This window comes from Pseudopodoces humilis, chromosome 4 (assembly GCF_049639895.1).
Source record: "Pseudopodoces humilis isolate 2021_Gansu_Grassland_sample_001 chromosome 4, ASM4963989v1, whole genome shotgun sequence".
Lineage (NCBI taxonomy): Eukaryota > Metazoa > Chordata > Aves > Passeriformes > Paridae > Pseudopodoces > Pseudopodoces humilis.
The window spans coordinates 20,829,080-20,850,438 of NC_142203.1; the positions used below are offsets into that span (position 1 = coordinate 20,829,080).

A 21,359-nucleotide genomic window follows, 5' to 3' on the forward strand; every position below is an offset into this window, starting at 1 on the left:
TTGCTGATTGATGTGTATCATGTGTCTGTAACTGGAGTGTGTCATGTATAGTTATCTGACAGTGAGTTTTTTCAATTCCTTTCTCTAGAGTCCATAAGTGTATTGAGTGATGCTCTAAGTCAGATAGAGTCTCAAGGGAATGTTTCTATGAATTCAACAAGCTCTGGATCGGTGGTTTCTCCTTCTGTTGACATGGTAAGTACATCTGTCTACCAGATGCACTCAAAGCTGGGTGAAAACATTGAGCAGAGAGACTTGTGTTGCTACCCAGCTTCTACTCTGGCTTGCTGTCTGCAAAAAAGAAAGGTGGGGTATAAAATGTGAAGTAAGAAAGCAGAATGAAAAACATCTTCTGATTCCACTCTCTGTTTTTCCTGTTGATGATAGGAAAGGTTATGACTGAATAGACTGGATAATGGAGAATCTAAGTACTTGTAAGTTCTGTTAAGCCTCTTGAATTAAAGCACTATTCAGAAAAGCAGGAGCTTGTGTATTTCTGGGCAGCACCATTTTGCTCTGGTTCCTTCTCTACAGATAATTTTTCATCGCTTCAGTCTTATTATGGTGCTAATTGTTTCAGTTGTGGTTTGTTATAGGAAAAATCTTATGCATTGCTGAGAGTGCAGCTGTATAAAGTTACACTATTTATTCTTGAGGTAGATTGCTTAAGCGAGGTATAATGCCTTGCATTTGAGTTGCTTGTATTACAGTGTATACATAAATAGTTTATGGTATATTTATTACTCATGATTTGTATACCTATGACTGTAAAGAAAATGCTCAAGCATTAGGTTTGATAGAAGAATTACAGAATACAGAAAGAATGCAAGTTCAGTATTAACTGTTTTTGATTTTTATTTTATGCTAACTTCTTACTTCCAGGCAAGTGTTGTTGGCCGTGAATTGGGTACCAACGTGTATAAATACACTCACTTGGAGCCTATTCTATATGCACTTGGTGTGGGGATGTCAACTAAGGATCCAGACCACCTAAAATTTCTCTTTGAAGGAAGTGAAGGATTCTGCTGTTTACCCAGCTTTGGAGTAATTCCCGCTCAGACATCAATGTTTGATGGTGTTCCTTCTCTTCCAGGACTGAATTTTGATATCACAAGGGTATGGAAGAGTAAATTATCTAGTTTTGCTTGTGTATCATATAAATGAAAATTGACTTCAGTTATGTCTTTGTAATATTGTTAAGTTCCTTTTGTTCTAGAAAAGAAAAGTTGAGTGGTTTGTATTCTTACATCCTAAGAAATTATTCATTCACTTCACTTGTATAATGTCTTCCTATGATGAGATGTATGATGAATTCAATATTTAATTTTACTTTGTGTTCACTTTGCATTTTTTAAACCATAAAACTTTATTTGAAAATATTTTGAGGATGAAGTTAGAAAAACAAAAGAATAAAATTTGAATTTTTTTAAAACTTGTTTGCTCTGAACACTTTCTAAAATAGTTGTGTATTGACTTGGGGGACAAAGCAATCTATTGATTGTTGTTAAGGCACTGTCTTTCTTTACATAGATGCTGCATGGTGAACAATATCTGGAGCTTTATAAACCACTACCAACCTCAGGTCAGTCCTGTGTTGCTGATTTGTTTTTCACTATGACAACAGTTCCTTTAGCCATATTGCAAATGGAAATAGGGAAGCTTTGTTTCAAACTGTAATACTGCATATCTTTTTTACAAGAAGTGGGAGAGAAGAGAGGTACCTTGTTGTGTTCTTGAAGGAATTCTGAAACTGTGTTTTTTGACATAAAGAATACTGTAGTATTCCTACAGTATGCTTCATAAAGTATGTATAATCTTTGATACAATAAGCAAATACACTACATACCTATGTATTATTCATCTAATTTGATACTAATTACCGGAATGTTAAAATATTTCAGTAAGGTTGTATCTTAAAACTTTTGGGATATTTACCTAGGGGTTCTTCAACATTGATTATGTCTGTATGCCTGTAAGAGGATAAGGTTTAAATCATGTATGTAAAAAACAAATAGACATCCTAAGGAGGAGGCTAAAACACGGTTACTTTTCTTCCTGTCAAAATTCTCAAGGTTACTGCAGTAGCAAATTCTTTTCAGAGATGGCTGAATTTTCCAAGATTAAACCATCTGAGACTTGTTACTTTAATTCAGGATATGCATGTGTCTGTATTTATTCATTAGTAGCTTTTGAAAATTAAGTTTTTGAGAGTGTAGCAAAAAAAAAAAATAAAATTGCAATCTGAAAATAAATGGTAGAATTTCTTGTTGAAACAAAAAGGAGATATCTGAAAATTGTATTTACTATGAAGAACTCTGATGATTAGTAATGGATTGCCAGGACTTCATAAAAGTTTTTGTTTTGCATTCTGTAGGCTGATTTATAAACGTATGGTATCTCTAAATGTCTGTGACAAACTTCAGGGACTCCTGTGCCCAGGCTGTGGGACGAGCTTCTCTTCCGTAGGACTGTGGTTGTCTTAGCCCTCTTGAGGGCAATCCTTAAATGCTTGGAGCTATCTTTGAAGATAGCAACATGTTTGAGTCTAAATAGTGATGTGTTTAGCTCTGAATACATGAACTATAATAAAATTATATTTTTAAAAAGCCCCAGAAATTAGAAAAATACCCCAAGCAAAACAACACTCAGATCTTCAAACCAAGATTTGCAAAGATTCCCAGACACTGTTATTATAGTCATGATGATTGTAATTAATGTGACTATTACAATTCTTAGGATGTTGATAATAAAAATTACAATAATAATAATAACAACAATGATGATAGTAGTAGGTAAGGAGGTTAGTAAGTGTGAAGAGCAATCTGTGGGCTTCTTCCTGAAGTAAAAGCTTACAATGTGTCCTTGTTCTTTTCTTGCAGGAGAATTAACTTCAGTTGCAACTGTTGCTGATATTCTGGACAAAGGATCAGGAGCAGTCGTGCTAATAGATGGTAAAATAGTTTATGGCTTTTGATGGGGGTGCAGTTATATTTATTAGGCTTCACTCTTTTACTAGCTGTACCAATAACTGCCAGCCCTTCCACGAAGACTTAGCTTATTAAATCTCAGTGAGATGTGGCTGTGTAATTGTTCTTCGTCAGTTAACCTTCTGAAATAGAAACTCTTTCTTCCTGTGTAGGTAGAACACCATGCAAACTGATCAAAGTGTAATTGTTCTTGGGTAGTTAGCATGCTGAAATAAGAACACTTTCTTCCTGTGTAGCTAGAATAATGCAGTATGCAAACTGATCAAAGTTCTTAACAACAATAATACTTTTTCCTGCCTGAGGGCAGCCAGTTTACATTCCTCCACTCCACAATAAGAGGCATGTTTACATATGTTTTGTGGTTGCTTTTGCACAGGTTAATCATATTGTTATGTTATGTAGACCCATCTGCAGAGCATCGATCTTTAAGAGCATGTCCTGCATTCCTTTTTTATGTCTACATTATTTTATTCTAAACAAAGCCCATTTCCTTCCTCGTCTATCAAAGTTAGAGAATGAGAATTTCTCAAGAAGTTGATAACTTGTAGTTTTCAGAATCTTACCCTCATTATGTGTGATTATGCCAAGGTCCTTTGGGAAATCAGACAGAAGGAGTAGGTTTATAGGCTGTGAATCTCTAAACACTGTCAGCCTTTTATTCTTTCAGTGGTCAGTGAGTAAAAAGGTTTTTACTGACCATTCTTCATAGTTGTGTTTTGCTTTCATACTGGGCTTAATATGAAGCCAGTCTATTCTGGCAACATGCAAAAGTTCTTTTTGTGAGCGGAGTCTCAGTGGTTTTTAAATTTCTACTGTAACTGGAAATGAACATTATTAATAAAACAGTGCTGTGAATTCCAGTCAGAGGTGTAAAGGAGTGAAATAGATACGAACTAAAATAGGAAGCTCAATCTCAGTTCAGTGTAAGAAATCTAACTTGTTCAAAAGAAGAAGCAGGTGACCTTAAACTCGAACTCTTCTCATAAAAGATGCTACACTTTTTATAGGAGTTAATAATCTACTTTACACACTGTGTATTCTCAATAGCTTTTAATACCTCATATTTCATAGTACAATTCTGTAATTAAATAAATTGTTAATACAGTCAGAGATGCTGAAATAAAACTAATTTCAGTTCTATATTGTCAAATATTTTTAACACCTTGAATGTTGTCACCATTTTGATAGCTCATTTTTAAAATTTTAATGCCTTCATATAGATAAAGTTCATGATATTTTTTGAATCAGATCATTAGTCTTCCCTACTAGGGAAATGCATCAGTGCATTGTGAGAGTGTGACCACTGTCCCCTCAGTTGTTAAAATGAACTTTGTCAAGTTTCTAGCTGAACTTGGCTCTTGTAGCAACATATACTAGTTGTATGAAAAAGGAGATTGAAGATAATATATGACCTTCTTTTTTGTCTTTCAGTGAATACCTATAGTGGAAAGGACCTAGTGTGTTATAATCAGTTCTCCTTGTTTTTTGTTGGAGCTGGAAGATTTGGTGGGAAACGAACATCAGAAAAGGCCAAGGTAAATCCACGCATTTCCATATTTAAAAAAAAACCAAATACATAAAGACTACTGTCAGCACTGATTAAAAAAATATTTTGTATACAAACTAGGAAGTATAAACTAGCATTTAAACAGTGCAGCTGTGCAAACTCAGATGGGATTTAAATACTTTTGTTCACTGCAGAGCCTGAGTGAAAAGGTACTGTTCAGGTCTTGGGAAACCAGTTGTTTTACTTTGAGAGTTAGGGAGAAAAGTGAATTGATAAACATTACACAGAAGAGATATTCCTACACTGAAATATTTGAAATGGTAGAGTATCCTAATGGAAAGCAGTATTAGGGTTCAGCTTGCGTTTCTAGAAAAGATCCCTAGGTGTAGCTCTTTCTAAATCTATGTGTTTGTGTGAAAGAGGCTTGAAAAGCATAAAGAAGAAAAGAGAAGCAATGTTACAGTTTGGAGCTGAACTTCTCTGTTTTCAGAGAGTTAGCAAGTAGCAAACATTGTCACATGGACACAGTGTATATGTCGAAATGCTTGGGTACCTGCCATTGTCCCCTTCAATATTGTGTTTGAGGGCAGTGTCAGCTGTGACTGCATGATGTTACTGTGAGCTAGAGCCGTGAGGCACTACAGTAATAAACAGTTGAATAGATAATATCTTAAGCTCAGTGTTTTTGAACATTTGTATTGAAATACCTAGGTTTTGTGTATGTGAAATACTGCAGGTGATGTTCTTCGGGGTTTTTGCATGTGAAGTTACAAGTTTTTTTTACTTAAATCTGTATCATTATATAGAAGTTTCACTGTGTATAAACTTTACAAATCAGGTGCTGAGATGCCTCCTTGCTTCAAAGATCCTCTGTGTAGTATAAAAAAATTCACAGAAAATTGTTGCAGTGTTTTGAGGTCTTTGAAGGAAGCCTTAATTCTTCTGCAATCAGATTTTTTAAGCAGCACATGTAAAAAGCCCTGTGTTTCAAGGCTAACCTATAGTGATGACATCAGTGGGTCCAGTGTAGTGCTTTGGCACTTCTTAAACATTGCACTTTAAGTAACTCCAATTTCTTCACTCTATTTAGTGAATTGTGAGAATGTTGCATACATTATTTTACATTTTAAAATATGAAGAATACCTGTTTCAGGCAGCTCCTTCCCATGATAAAAAAAATAATCTCCCAAATGTAGTCTTATTAAGACAACACAATAATACAGCAATTTCAGCAGAGGCATCAGCATTCAAGGTGCTGGTTTTCAGTGATGAATTTGCCTTGGAAACCTTCCCAATTAAAAAGAGTTTCATACCCCTCTGTGGAAAGAGAAATGCCAAGCTGAACAGACATATGCTACAGTGTGTCTTTTTGTCACTAAACACTTTTATTGTATTTGAAAATTGTATTTCAAGTCAAGAGGAATAGATTTCCAAGTTGAGGTCTGTGGTGAGCAACGCATTGTCTAAGTCATGTCTTTTCTTAAGTTGAGGGTTTCTTGACCTGCGACTAGAAGAGTTTCACTGATTATTCACGTTGGCTAGTGTTAATGGCTCAGTAGGTCAAGTTGAATTTATTTAAACCAGCTGGAAATAGATTAGTAAATCATGCTTGTTTAGAAAGCCTGCTTAGGTAATGTTCTTGTTGTCAGGCTGATTGTTTAAGTCCATTGTGGTTCTTGAAAAGACAAGAGGAGTGCTGTTATCAAGTCTTCTACTCAAGAAGTGGTCTTGCTCTGTGTCAATAAACAGGGCAAAAATAAAATAAAAATAAAGAGTCTTTGCTTTTATTAGACATGAAACTACACAGACACAGTACTTCTTTTCTTTAAGACCTTTTCTTGTAAAGACCTTACAAAAATTAAGACAAGTAAGCTTACTACAGGAGAGAAACTGCTTCATTTAATTTCAGAGCTTGTGACAGTTTCTTTCTCGGCTTTTTTGTTTGTTTTGAAAACACAAGGAGTTGAGGAGAAAAAGAGATTTCAGCTGCTGTAATAGCTTGAATTCATTATAGTGTCCTTTATGTTTGTCATGATCTAGGATGTTCTCTCTCAGTTTGTTGATAAGATTTATGTCTTTGAAACTGAACTATGAAGCTGTAGATTGCACAAGGAACAGGTTTTTTGCAGTAATGTGGGGTTTAATATGCAGCAGTATATCTTATTTGTATAATTGCAATAAAAAATGTAAAAAAAGTGTAAAACAAAAAGGCGCTGGAAGCTTGTAAAGGTGAAAAGTAATGTAACATAGTCCTCAGGTGAGGTAAATAATTTTGTTCCTAATTGTGCCTTTAAAAGTATTATTTTACAAGCTTCGTTTTCGGTTCCGTGTTCCAAAGCATTTTAATATTCTGTGAGACAATTGTTTTCTCTGAGTGAATAATTCTTGCTTGGGTTTTGTTGGATAATTTGGAAGAAATGTTATCAAACTCATCAGGTGAATCGTGTAACTGTAGGCAAGATCTGATGCCTCAGAGTCACTGTCTTTGTAAGTCTAACCTTGATAAGAGACCTTTTCTGCACTAAATAGCTTTTTCTATTTGTCCATAAATGTAGAAAGGATAGGAGCAAGCTTACCAAATTGGTAAATATTGTTTGTTTTTATACTATAACTTGTATATTTTGGCATTAGGTATCAATAAAATATTTTTGCTTTGAAAGATTAATAATACTATTACTTTTGCTTTAGTTAACAGCAGCTCCACCCAAGAGACCTCCTGATGCTGTAATTTCTGATGTTACAACAACTGATCAGGTAAAGCTTTGTATTCTGTAGGTGTGGAAATCTTGGTTTTGTTTGGAGAAAGGAGTGTTAAATGATGTTAACTAATAGTTCAGATTTTCTGATATACCTCAGGTATTTATATTTGATTACTTATGTTTATGTGTGTGTATATATGTTGCAATAAGGCAGACAGTATTCAGTTTCTTCATGCAGAAAAAGCCCATTCTTTATTCACATAACTCATTTTCATGCAGTTTTCACAGACCTCGTGTGCAACTCTAACTGGCTAGTAGATTTCTTGCCACTTAATTTATTGGTTAAAAGGTGTTTTGTGTGTACATGCTAAGACTCTCTCTTACTCAGGTGTTTGTATTTTTCCTTTGTGGATTCTCATGGGACAGATCTTTTGTTACTACAGGTGCAAACAGAATGACATCACCATTACAGGTTGCCAGGATAGTTTGTTGTGTTAACTGACTTGAATTCTTGTGAATGAATTCTTTTGATTCTTTCTTCTGGGAACTTACAGGCCAGCTGGTAATTCAGCAGAGCAAGGCCTGATTTTATCAGGCCTTTCTTTTAGAGTATTTTTACCTGTATGTGACATATATATGTGTGTGTATGTCTGCATAAAGCTAAATTTTTTTCTAGCTTAAGACAGTGTGTTCAATGTACTGTGTAAAACATTTTTTTCTTAAGACTGATGAAATTTTATAATTGTTTATTACAAATTTTGCATAGAAGGAGGTGAATGTTTGTATTCTGTTGTACTTTTGAGAAAAACATTCAGGCTTCCTGAAATTTTCACCACATGGTGCAACCAATCACATTGTGACAAAAAAGAAGTGCTTGGAGCTAACAGTTTTGATAAAGTTAAATTTGTGTAGTAGGAGGAGTGAAGGGAAATCTGAAATAGTGACAGACAGCTGTCCAGGTATGTTTCTATTAGTCCACATTCCCACTGGTTCATGGGCATCTGCTTTCCCCAGGCAGAAACCTCTGTGAAGAAGTAAAACCTCCTTTCCAGGTAAACATGCAGGTGTCAGGCGAACAAGACAGTAAAGTCAGGAGCTACCAATGATAGGATACTGAGTGGTGTTTCCAAAAGCAACTTAGTCATGGCAGGTGGCTGTAGCTTTTGAAGATGGAGTTAAAATGTTGGGCATTAGTTGAACTGTGGAAATTGCAATGTCTGCTTTGACTCTCTCTGATTATATATGGAGTAATTACGTATCATCCAGCTGATTCTTGTGCTTGAAGTCCAAGTTAGCCCTACCCACTTCAACTGGGAAAGAGCGCCAAGATCAGCATTTTTGTTTATGTCACTGATATTCTGGCTGCCTCCTAAAATTCACAGCATTGGTCTAGGAGGTACAGGTGTCTAATTCTTCTCAATAGGCTTCATTGAAAATTGGCGAGGTGAGCAAGTATCAGGGAATGGTGAGGGAGTACTTTTCTCCTGGCAGGTGGCTAAATGTAATGGAAGGTGCTTTCTAGCAGCTGACCCTTTATTAGATGAGATACAGCACCTCTAAAGGTCCACTGTTTAAAAGTATTTATTTTGAATCTTGGCAAGATTCTCTACTGCATGATTATATTGGAATTGATTCCAGGCTCATGAATTTTTACATGGTATTTATGATTGCCTTTTTCATATGGTAATTCTAGTTTCTGAGCCTTAAACCCTTATCTCCAGAATTGTTATTGTGCGTAAAATGCTCAAAGTTCATTAGATTTTATAGTTATAGTAATATTACTATAGTAATGTAGTAATGACACTATAATGCAGAAGTTGGGAAACTTCCTATTGCAAAATTGATTCTTGGAAATAAAAAATATCAGAGAGTAGCCACTTGACTTGCTTTTTTTTAAGATCTACTGTGACAGATAGATATATAAAGAGAATTATCCTCTAGTTAGAAGTTAGAGGAGCCACAGCCATTGGACTTTGATAATCACAAGAAGGCTTCTGCACTTAAATTTTCAGTAGCATCTGTGTTTCAGTGATGATGATAGAGGGGGGAATGTGTAGCACTCAGGAACTTTATGTGCACTATAGACTTTCATGGGAAGGACAGCTTGGGAAAATATTTTACATTTAACAAGATTTTACATTTATGTGTCTGTTGAATGACACATAACTGCCCAAAATCTTCTTTAAAAAATGGAAGCTGGCACACAAATTGCTTCAAAATTTCTGAATGTCTTAGTGTTTAGATGAAAAGTGTGTTGGCAGAAATGACTGTTGCCATTCAACTATTGAATTGGTACAGAGTATAAGACAGACTGGAAGAGTCAGTTTGCAGATGGCCTTTGATTTGACTTAAACTGTACTAATGTCTATTGATAGTTGTGACACTCAGTTTTTGTGTTACCATAATTATGTGGCTAAATGGCTCTTTATAATTAGCATTTTTCCCCTTTTCATATCATGATCATGTAGGAAACCATCTGATAAATAGACTTCCATGCATATTTTAGAAATATTTACACTTCTGTCTTTCACTGAAGATAATGACTGGTTACCTTGAAAGTTTATTCAGTTCTAACTCTGCTACGCTGGTTTCTTTCCAAGAGGAAGAATATTGCAGACCAGATGAAGTGCTGCTTAGTGAGGAGGACACTAGGAATGGAGGGCTAAATAACTGTTTCTGCCCATCAGCAGAAGAGAGGTTTCAGCAACCTACAGTTCCTTGAAAAATCTTTGTGCTAAGTGACTGTTAAGAACAAAGTAATCCTTTTGGTTAGTGGTATCAAAGACTAATAGCAGGAGGTGTAATATATGTTTATCCCTCTCAGATCTGTTCCCATTTCTGAGAAGTTCTTTAAATTCCAGCTACTGCTTATGAATGAGTTGCAGTACCATGACGTAAGCTGCTTAAATGTAAAAGTAGCCAAGAAAAAATTAGAATTATCTGATCTTCTAAAAGCCTTTTAAGCTTTACTTTGCATCTTGCTGAAGAAGGACATAAAGTATTTCTTCTGTATTCATGAATTCTTCTGCAAAGAACTAGATGACAGTTTTTCCATCTTGCCCTGTAGAGATATATGTGTGTGGGGTAGTATTTTTCTAGATTGTTCTCTCTCTGTAACCTGAACTTCACTTTACTAGACACACTGCTATAAATCTTTTGAATAAATAGACTTTCTGACAGAAGATCAAGACGTCTAGGGGGTGTTTGACTATTAGCCATTAGCAAGGAATGAATCATTCAATTTCAACCCTATAGGGAATGTTTAATGTAGTTACAGAGCTTTTGTCCTGACAGTTTTCAAACTGGGGGCTTAAATTAATCAATCAAACTGATTTTGCTGAATGGTTACTAATGCAATGAAAAATAACAGGCAGAGAATGACCTGTATCTCTGGAGAATTTTGTCTGCATATGGCTTTCTCTCTCTTCCTAAATGTGTTTGTTTCTTGAGAACTCATTTTCTGGTAGCACATAAGGTAAGCTACAGTGCTTATTTAAAGTGGATAATACCTTAACTACTACAAGTTGTATTTGAGGAAGGAAACAAATAAAGTCTTGAATTTGCTGTGGACTTTCTATGGTTTGTTTTTTTGTTTGTTTGCTCATGGAAAAACTAACAGTGTTCTGATACTCTACAAGTTTCCTTCCAAAAACACTTTCCTCTGTCTTCAAATATCAGAAATAATATTCAGAATACACAGTGTAGTGACAATGAATAAACAGCATAACAGTAGTGCACAGAATGAAATTTTTCACCAAGTCAGTTCAGTTTTACTGTTCTGTTTTCTTTCACCTTTTTCTGAAAGCTGCCTATTTTGTTTGCAATGTGGCAAAACTAAAGCTGTAGTATGTGGAGTTTGCAAGACTTCCAAATTTTTGTTAATGTCAGCTCATCTCAATAGAACATCTAGTAATTTTACAAAATATTTGTCAGTAGAAAAATTCTGTTTACTTGCAACAGTGTCAGATATTTCTCTAAAGCATTCTTCCACACTGAATTCTGACTCTGTGTGCTTAATGTTACTTATATTGATATGGAGAAATAGACATGACAAAAAACTGAAAAGGAACATTTAGACCGGTTTTGAAAAACATGATGTCTCAACCTGTAGTACTTTTGAACCAGCTGTGTACATGTGACCATGAACCCTTCAAGACTCTGCAATGCAGTGTCGTGAACTATTCCATGTAGGTTTCTGATTTTTCCATGTAGCTTGGAGTTCTCAAGCACATGGTACTTCTGCTCTGAGGCTTCCAGGTTCAGACAGTTTGGCCATTCTTGCTTTCAAGAATTTTTAAATTCTTCTTTAGAGCTGATGAAGCTGAACCTGATACTGGTTGGTTGAAGGAGCTTATTAATATCCTGTCATTTTTAAATTGCTTTAATTTGGAAAACTATGATAGTGTTTTAAGTGTTTTTTGTCTAAAAAGCTAAAAATTCCAGGTAGAGGTTGTGGATTTTGTAGTCTTAATCTGCTTTGTGTGCAATGTTTAATGATACAGTTTTCAGTGATGCAGTCATGAATGATGTTTTTCTCTTCTTCGGGAACTCCTTCCACTTGCAAGGAAAAAGCTGTAGGCATGAAATGAGACAGTGTAGGAAGTCAGTTTTCCTATGTTACTTGTTGCAAGAAGTTACATTCTGGGAAGTAATGAGAGGAAAATTATCTTGTGAAATTAGAGATAATTACCATTATCTTTAAATAACCACTAGAGACTGGTTGGAGCTGCAGTTGTTCAACAATGGATTTTCTGTACTTTGTATGTGGGCTACTCGTCCAGATATCCCAAAGCACTCAGACATGGGTGCTCCTTAATCAGTGACTGGTAGGAGAGGATTAGGCACAGAATTTGGAAGATGCAGTTTGGGAGTAGGACTAGCTGGAGGATGTCTGAGCATCACAGGCTGAAACTGAAATTCACAGAAGCTGTGTTCTGAGCTTGTAACTTGCACATCAAAAATGTGAGGTGCTTTAAAAGCTAGGCCTTCAGATTTTCCATTGGAGAGCTGGAATTTGTTTCTACTGCTGAGAGTTACAACCTTTTCTCCTTGTAGTTGCTAATCTATAAAGCAAGGATGTTTATAAATGTTTGAGGCATTGTAATTGTACAGAGAATGTTTAAACGAGTGTCATACAGCATCAGATGGTGATTTTTCTGGATGTGGTACTGTTAGCAGCATAAAAGAGATGTATATACACACTGTATAAGTGAAAATGATTCTTTATTCATTAAGAGATTTTGAGAAAGATTCAATAAATCATATGAAGACTAATCTAAAAAACTGTAAAGCCTTCTGTTCCAGGTATAAATCAAGCATTGATTGGCAGGATGTGAAGAAATTGATGGTTTTTAGTGGTTAGGGTTGGTTTTTTTTTCAAACATACACTTTTTATTTTCTTTGAAAGAGGAGAAAATAAATGGCCCCTGTCCTGTTTGAAATAGTGCTATCAGCATCCTGTGATTAAGACTGCAGGAGTCATCTTCCCTTCCTGAGTCATTCTCAGTCCTGCAGTCCTGCTCATGCTGCAGCTACCCGAGTTGAGTTTTTCACTGTGTCAAATTTGGTTAAAATTACAGTTCCTAATGTAACTGGAAACAATTGTGAAGACAATTATGCAGAAATCTAGTTTGTTGTAAAATGGTGGACTTTACAGTAAAACTTACTAAGAAGAGTTCTTGGAATGAAAGAGGGGCGTGGAAAGGATTTAATGAGTGCTTAATGAATTAGTAAGCTAAACTCTACTGTGAAATGTTTCCTGCCTGTTGCCAGTAGGTCTCTTATTATGAGGCTTTATGTCTGCGGATGGTGTGGTAAGACCCTTCCAAGCTTCTGTGTACTTGGAATGTGAATCATTACCTGTAGAAAGCCATCTTGTGTTCTACAGTCTTCATATGTGTTTTATTCCTAATCATATGTAAATATTTGTGTTTTTAGAGAATTTAGGGAATGATGAGGGAAGAAACAAGAAGGAACAACAGATCAATAGCTGGCTCTGAGCCTGGTGAGAATTCAGTGGGAGAATTTTGGCTTTTTTGATCAAAGCACAAGTATTTTTTAGTACAGTAATTTTGAAAAGTGTTTGGTACAAGTATTGTCTCCCAAGTAGTGCTTATTATCACTCTAAATAAATGGTTAGTTCTTATTACAATTTCAGTAGGCAACACTTTCATAGCTTGATTTGAGTTTTGGGCTTAACACAGAAATTGGTCCTTTTTTTAAGATCCATAAACTGAATTTTCCAGTACTGCAACTAAATGTTCTTTATCTAGAATTAAAATTTATTGCAACAGCTCTTTTGTGAAAACAGCCTCATGACAGCGTTTGTAAAAGTTCCGATTAGCTGAAGAATGACAGTTAGACCCTAGAATTTTAATTTAGCTATGAAGTTACTTAATTATGTAATAATTTAATATTTGTCTTTTTTTTTTTCTAATTCTTGAGTAGCAATTTGCTGTTAGATTTGAGACTCTTTTGAAAGAAAACTTGAATAATGAAGGTGGATAACCTACTTCATAGAATTCTGTTGAAGAATTCTCTTTAGATTGTCAGATTTAAATTTACTTGTTTGAAAAAAAAGTATGGGTCTCTCCCTCACTAAATATCTCTTTCATGGTGTTATGACTCTTACATATTCAGCAAATTACTCACCCTCTCTTTGGTCCTTTTCAGAATCTCAGACACAGACCCAGCTGAACATCAGTCCTACACTAGTATTAAATTTCCAGTCTCCACTATTTTCCTAAGAAATTATATAATTAATTAGAAGATAATTGAAAAAAAAAGAAAAAAGTTATAATAAATACACCTTTTTGGCAAAAGGAAAACTACTGTTAGAAATTTCCAAATCCATTGTTGTCTTCTTTTTTTCTCGAAAGGAAAAGTGTTTCAAAACCAGTAATCGAATATGTAAACAGCCACAGAGAACAGCCATTAGCTTACTGTTTGCCTTTCTAAGATTTTCATGCTTATGCTGTGGTGCAGTTTAGGGTTTTCTTCTTGCTGTTTTAAGTGTCTGGTTCCAGTTGTCACAGAAAGCTGTGAAAAGATCTTTACGTTCTACCTTAACTGAGGCTTACAACGCGTGCTGTATCTGTGAAAGTTGCTATGAGAAATAAGAGAGAGGTAGAGCTTAGTGTTAAAGCTGTAGATAGGTGGAGAAATGACCTGAATATTAACAGATTAAAAAAGAAAACAGATGGATTATGGTTTAAAATGATAACAGGAGTTCAGAACCTCTCTAGTTACACTGTCTGCTTCAGACTTGATAGAAAAACAGTGTTAGACATATATAGAAAATTCTTCCTTTCAGGAATTTTTTTTTTTCACCCTTCCCATTGAGAAACCTGCTGTCTTCTTTCCTCCAAACAGAGTTTAGTACAGTTTGCCCTCATTCAAATAAATACATACCACTTTTTATTGTTCTAGTTCAAAATGCTGGGAAAAATTTTTTACTGACAATGGGTTCCAAAGGCCAATAATGTTCTTCACTAAAATATAATTTGTTTTCAGTTTAAAAGCTTTTTTCAATTAAATCCATGTTCAATTTGTATATGTCATCATAATTAAACTGCTAAATTCTTGGAATCTTCATTAGTTAATGTGATGTACTGATTTTCACTGTACTTCTGGGAAATTTTTACTAGAGAGTACCCCACTATCACTTAATCATTGGATTTCACTGTAATCTGTTGACCAGAGAAAAAGGTTTTATTTCAGAAATATGCACAGGTTGGCTTTTGATATCTCTCGTAATATGGACTGCTGGCTGCATGTACAATACAAGATACAATGCAAATACTAGATTTGATAAAGAAAACACTAAAGGTACACAGGGACAGAACCTGAAGTACTGTAGCCATATTCTTCATAGCTTCTCAGGTTTTTCACATTCACAGTATATAAAACACTAAATCTGCATTTCTGTACTTTTTTAATAACAAAAGAGAAAATTAAACGTGAAGCAAAAGTCTTCTAGAAAGCTTGGAGTGTTACCTTGGGGTTTTGTTTCTTTCGGATACTGGGATCAGCTACTCGTGAATCTGCTATGAGAGAAGTTAATCATAATTTTAAATGAAAAAATAAGGATATTTCTGATCCCTGTAAAATGAATCTGTTGTTGGTAAAATATGATACTGTGTTATATACTGTATGTTATTTAAAAAAGTCATATATATACTTTTGTTTTATGCTGTGGATAAATTTGTGAAAGAAAACACTAATAATTAGTTTCCATTTTACCTGCTTTGTTGTAGACTATATTATGTAAGGATTAGTGAAATAGATTGTGATGTGTTGCTTAATCTGTCATGAATTTCTGGGTGACTCCTGCTTGTTTTGACTTCTCTGTTTCTTCAGGCTGCCTTATATCGGCTGAGTGGGGACTGGAATCCTTTACATGTGGATCCAAGTTTTGCTGCTCTTGGAGGTGAGCTGATGGGGGTACCAATGTGTTAATATTTAGATGAAGGATAGTGTAAATGTATGTTTAATCTATTTTTCACGATGTATGTTTTTAACAACCTGGGAAAAGAAGTGCTTGTTTTATAGCTGTTCTTAGAGTTAGCAATTAAATATCTTCAAAGTTCTGCATGACACTTCAGTTTGAAACATTGCTTCTTGTAGCTAGAAATGGGGAATAGTGCTTGGACTTCACTTACAATGGAAACATACTTTTTAACCTGTCTTCCTATAGATCACGTTTATTGCCACTATCCTCTTTTTACAATGTCTGTTTCATAAGCAGAAATAATTGACTATCAAAGCTTCTGAAGGAATCCAATGAATTCTCTGATATACTGTTCTTTCCATCTAAATAATTTTGAGGTTATGTGGGTCTCAGCAGAACTTTTTGTTCTTCGGTGTAATCTTCTTAATCCAAACAAATCCAGGAGGGCAGGAGAGAGGGAGCTTGTTAGCACTTCTTTCCTATAAAATTGCTTAACTACACCTTGCTAGCGCATCAGCTTGTTAATTTACATGTTTCTACATGCCAAAGCACCAAATCAGAGGCTGCACTAACTAATTCTTGAAGAGATATAGTTAATGAAAAAGGGTTCTTTCTTGAAATCGTGTTGTAAGTTATATTTTCAGACTTACATTCAGGCCTTGCAAGTAGCATACTTTGATTACTCCAGGAAGACAGCAATTTGATTTACTTAAGAAATTTTCCTTAATATGTATGGTATTATCATAAACATTACGTTAAACTGCTAATCTGTAATAATTAGTCTGCAGTTTTCTGATGAATTTCTTTTTAATATGCAAGTATCACTGTATGGTGCTCTTACCAAAATAAATAGAGCAGAGCTATGCTTCCTTGTTCAGATCACACTTAACATACCTTTGCAAATTATCTCCTTTCATAAATGCATACTAATTGGCTTGTTAACTCAGTTTTGTATAATTTTATGTAAATTTGTGTTCATCTATAATGACTGTAAAATTACTAGAAGTCCAAGAAGAAATTTCCCCAGTTTGTTAAAGCATTCTGTTTGTTGATAATGTTGGTTTGTTAATGATGGCGATGGAGATGAAAAATACATGTTTATAATTGAAAACCTAGTGTTTGGAATAATAATGATGGTAATACTTTAAAAACCTTACAAATGAAGAGAAATAGAAATCTTCTACCTGCTTATGCAAAGGGCACTGGCACTTAGGGAAAATTAAATTAATGCTGTAGATCAGATGTCCCTTTGTCTCAACATAAAACTGCTGCAATGGATTTTGCAACTATGACAGTACCCTATCTATACTAAATGCAAGTACTATCAAAGAAGAAATTACTGTAGAGATATTCCACAACTTTTTTTTTTCTAGGGGTGCAAATGTTTGTTTTTTTCCTTTGGAACTATTCACATACCTTCTTGTCATGTAACAATCTCAGTGGATGTTCTCTTTTACTGGCTCTCACCAGTGTGCAGGGGAAGCAAGCATTCAGCATGATGCATTCAGGTCATTCCAGCATTATTGTTAACACTTCCTGTGGATGATGTTTCAGAAGACATATACTACATGAAAACACCTATTTATATTCTTGTGCCTTTATTCCTGTATCTTGTATACTAGAAAGGGAGAGCAACATTTACTTTGTTTTTGTTTCAGTCTAAATACAAAGTAGCTTGATTAGCTGACAGAATTTGCTTTTGTTTCAGTCTAGATACAAAGTAACTTGATTAGCTTCTGGAATTTTTCTTATGCATTAGTATGTGTTAGTTTTATAGAGAAAGAACTGGGAAAATAGGATTGGTTATATTTGGCTGTTTCTGAGTTCTGAATAGAGTGGGTGGTTTCTGGTTCTTGAATGGTGAATTGAACTGAGTTTTTAAAGAGCTAGATGTCACTATAACATTCTGAATGAGAGATACTGAAAACTGATAATGTTACAATAGTGCAGTAATCTGACTGCATGGTACCTTTGTGCTTTCAGAACAGTGCCCATTGTAAACAAACTAGAGTGCTATTAAAAGTGTACATACTCAAATATTTTACAGGAAAGAAATGACAGAATGATCAGGCTGGAATACAGTGAGAAAACAGACTCATATTCCTTTAAGGCTGTCCTTCCGTCATGTCTTCTAACCTGATGTGTCAAAATTTCTTTCTCACCCGTAATTCTGCTAGCCTTGTCTTTCCTTTGGTCTCATAATTCCCATCTTTCCCAGCATTGAATCTTCCATGGCTTAACTTCAGCTTGCAACTAATTACCACACAGCCATTTGCTCATTCCTTGCCTCTCCCCTCCCTGTTTTTCACTTCACTTCCCTTTCCTCCCCCATTCCCACTCATGGTGGAATGGAGAGTAGAGCTGGAGAGGAAAAAAGGTAAAACTTGTGGGTTGATATAAGAACACTTTAATAACTGAAACAAACTAAAATATTATACTAATAATATTAATGCTGCTGCTACTACTACAAATAATAATAAAAAGGACAGAGAAAAAGCGAGTAGTAAAACCGAAGAGAAGCAAGTGCACAACACATTTTATTATCACCTGATGCCAAATCCATTCCTGAGCCATGATTGGTGGCTTCTGGCCAGCTTTCCCCAGTTTATATCTTGGATATGAGATTCTTCAATACAGAATGTCCTTTTGGCCAGTGCTGGTTGCTCCCTCACAGCTTCTTGTGCAGCTGCTTGGTGGCAGATCATAGGTCACTAAGGAATGCTTGGCATATGTTAGATACTACTTAGCAACAGCCGAAACATCAGTGAATTATCAGCATTACTGTCACACTAAATTCAGAGCACAGCACTGTACAAGCTACTAGAGAAGAAAATTCATTGTTCCCCAACCAAAGCTAGGATGCAGTCCTTGTGGCTTTTTTGTCTCTGTCTTGATGGTGCTTCCCCCCCCCTTCCCCCCACCCCCTTTTCCCCCTTTTTCTCTTTCTTTTTTCCCTTTATCTCCTTTTCCCTTTTTCCCTTTCTTTTTCTCTTTTTCCCTTTTTCTTGCCCTTTTTCCGTTTCCCTTTCCTCCCCTTCCCCTTCCCTTTCCTCTACATCTTCAATTTTTCTGCTGGCTAGACTTTCTCCTGTATCCTCTTTTTTTTTGTTTGTTTCATTTTGCTTTTGGTTTTCCTCCCAGCTGCTGTCCCTTGGGAGAACATTTTGTGTGGTGTAGATGCTATGAGATGTTGTTAGAGCTCAAGAAAAATGGACTCTGGCAGACGACTAGCATATGAATTTTGGGCAAAGCAACTAGTTTCAATGCCAAAGCTGGACAGATATGTCTGGGTGCCGTGGGCTGTTGCAAGTATCATCAATTACTGTTTACCTGCCTTGTCAGGTCAGAACAACCTGTTAAAGGAATCAGAATATACAAACAGCACCTTTATAACTTACCTGTTGCACTAGCAAATCTGAGGCCAAGTTGTCAAAGGTTTATTTTGTCAGACTTTGATGGAACTGGAAAAAGATGCAACACTAATATAAAGCTTATTATCTGCCAAGGTTGAGCTCCTACTTCAAAGCATAGGAGTGTGAGGAAACTTGACAAAAATGTCAATGTAAGAAAAGCACTGCAAATTTTATTTTATTTATTTATTTAAAATTTTATTTCTAAATAAAGGTAAACTAATCTTACATCAGACATTGTATTAGAAGACTTTGACCAACCATGAATAGGAATTCAAAACAGGAGATATCACAAAACCTTAGTATTGCCACTTTTTAATGATTACAATACCTCTTACCCTTAATGTACATAGATCCATTTAACTGCATGTCTGGTGTGCCTGTGTATGTGTACTAAAACAGATCATCTCCTTATTTTTCATTTTGTCACCTCTACAGACAGGGACGAATTCTACTTGAGCAGAATTGTTGCACAGAGCACAGGGAGTGCTAAGAGTGCAACTTGTCACCAAGCGCTCTCCTTTGCCCAAAAGTACAGGAAATAATAAATAGTAACATATACTTTTTTATTGAGATAAATTAGGTTAAAAAGAAAGAGTTAGGAACACAAATGGAGGAAAATACTACAAATAAAGTATAGATATTTAAAGAAGCTGCATTCAAGATCCTAATATTAAAAATGTACCTTTTTAAATAGGATTTGAGAAGCCTATACTTCATGGACTATGCACCTTTGGGTTTGCTGCTAGGAACGTTCTGAAGCAGTTTGCAAATAATGATGTGAACAGATTCAAGGCAATCAAGGTCTGTGTGTTCATTCTTTGCAGTAAATTTTCTTGATTTTTCTGGTTTTAGTGCCAAATCTTCAGTGTGGGGGAAGTCTTTCACGATGTCATAACTGCCAGAATTGCTTTCACTTACAGCTGCATGCATTTTAATGCCTCTGTCTTGTATGTTTACTTAAATATTTAGGCTTTCTACATTGATAGTTGACTTAATTTTCCTCTTTACTTTTTATCATTTCCGTAGAGCCAATGGGTTTAAGCTTTGCATTTACATATGAAAATATTTTCTCAACCCCACCTTTACTTTTTTTTTCTCTTTTTTGCTTTTAGGTTCGCTTTGCAAACCCAGTCTATCCAGGGCAAACTTTGCAAACAGAAATGTGGAAGGAAGGAGATAGGATCCATTTTCAGACCAAGGCAAGAATAATCTCTTCATTGTGCGCGTCAGAGAAACATGTATTGTTTAAAAGACTGGGGATATGAGGGGGAGCAAGAAAAGATGACTTATTAACCAGCACACCATTGGCAAAGGCTTTGTAAATAAGTGAAGTAAATAGAATGAAATTGTCTTACCTATTTATGGTGTCCTGACAGAACTTCTAGAATTCATATGCTTACTTTTGATGGTTTCCATATACCATGTTAATTAATACAGTTCATAATATGCTTCCTAGCCCTTCCAGATTTGTAAATGAGGTGAGTTGTTCTGTTGTGTTTAAAGGCAAAGTTTGTAATTATGCTTGGTTTAGTAATTGCTAGCATGTAGAGTTATGGTGAATTTTGCTAGGGTTTTTTTTCTTCCACAACTTTGGAGTAACTGATTTTGGATAGAAATTACAAGGTTTAACAGGATTATAGTAAACCATCTTAAACAGTTATGCGTTGTGCAGAATTTTGTTTCTTATTGTATGTTGGATTTGTATGAATTAAACCCATCTTTGTGCTGAAATAAACTCTGGTTAAATCGAACTACAAGTGGACATACAACTTTGAGAGGGTGGTTTGAATCCATTTTCACCATTGTCTGAAGTGCAGTGGTGGCAGGTGGCAAGCTGTTAGGCATGATGAGTGATAGTTAATGTAGTGCAATAAACTAGGCTGTGATACTTGATATTTCTCCAGCCTGGCTATTTATCATATACTTCTCTATATGCATTGTCAGTGAATCAATTTGCCATCTTCTGTTAGCTGCCATAAGTCAGTATATTTTGTCACATCCCTCAAAGAGAAAATGCCAAATTGAAGCCCATTTTCTTATCTGAATTTACTATCTCAAAAAATTAAACCGGGGGAACTAGGTATTTTCTGTCATTCTTTTTGTAATATTTCTTGTTTGCAATGCTTAAAATGCTATTTCTAGTACAAGTTGCATAATAAGGCATGTGGAGATAGTGAAATTGTCTAAATGGACTCGACAACTGAATATCTACCTGAAGGAAAAACATTTTATAATGTCTTTCTAAGAACTATTTATGAAGAAATATTGACAGCAACTTGTAACACTGGAGGTAAATAAGGTTTT

At 35.3% G+C, this 21,359-nt stretch overlaps 1 protein-coding gene across 1 annotated transcript in view; it reads left to right on the forward strand.

The window, feature by feature from the left end:
• HSD17B4 (hydroxysteroid 17-beta dehydrogenase 4) overlaps positions 1–21,359 on the forward strand; it is a 57,091-nt gene that overhangs the window by 23,402 nt on the left and 12,330 nt on the right. Inside the window, exons 12-20 of the mRNA XM_014257103.2 lie at positions 89–195; positions 883–1,116; positions 1,531–1,582; positions 2,880–2,951; positions 4,419–4,522; positions 7,183–7,248; positions 15,552–15,621; positions 19,750–19,856; positions 20,168–20,254. Coding sequence (XP_014112578.1) covers positions 89–195; positions 883–1,116; positions 1,531–1,582; positions 2,880–2,951; positions 4,419–4,522; positions 7,183–7,248; positions 15,552–15,621; positions 19,750–19,856; positions 20,168–20,254 — 899 coding nt within the window. The remainder of the gene's footprint in view (positions 1–88; positions 196–882; positions 1,117–1,530; positions 1,583–2,879; positions 2,952–4,418; positions 4,523–7,182; positions 7,249–15,551; positions 15,622–19,749; positions 19,857–20,167; positions 20,255–21,359) is intronic.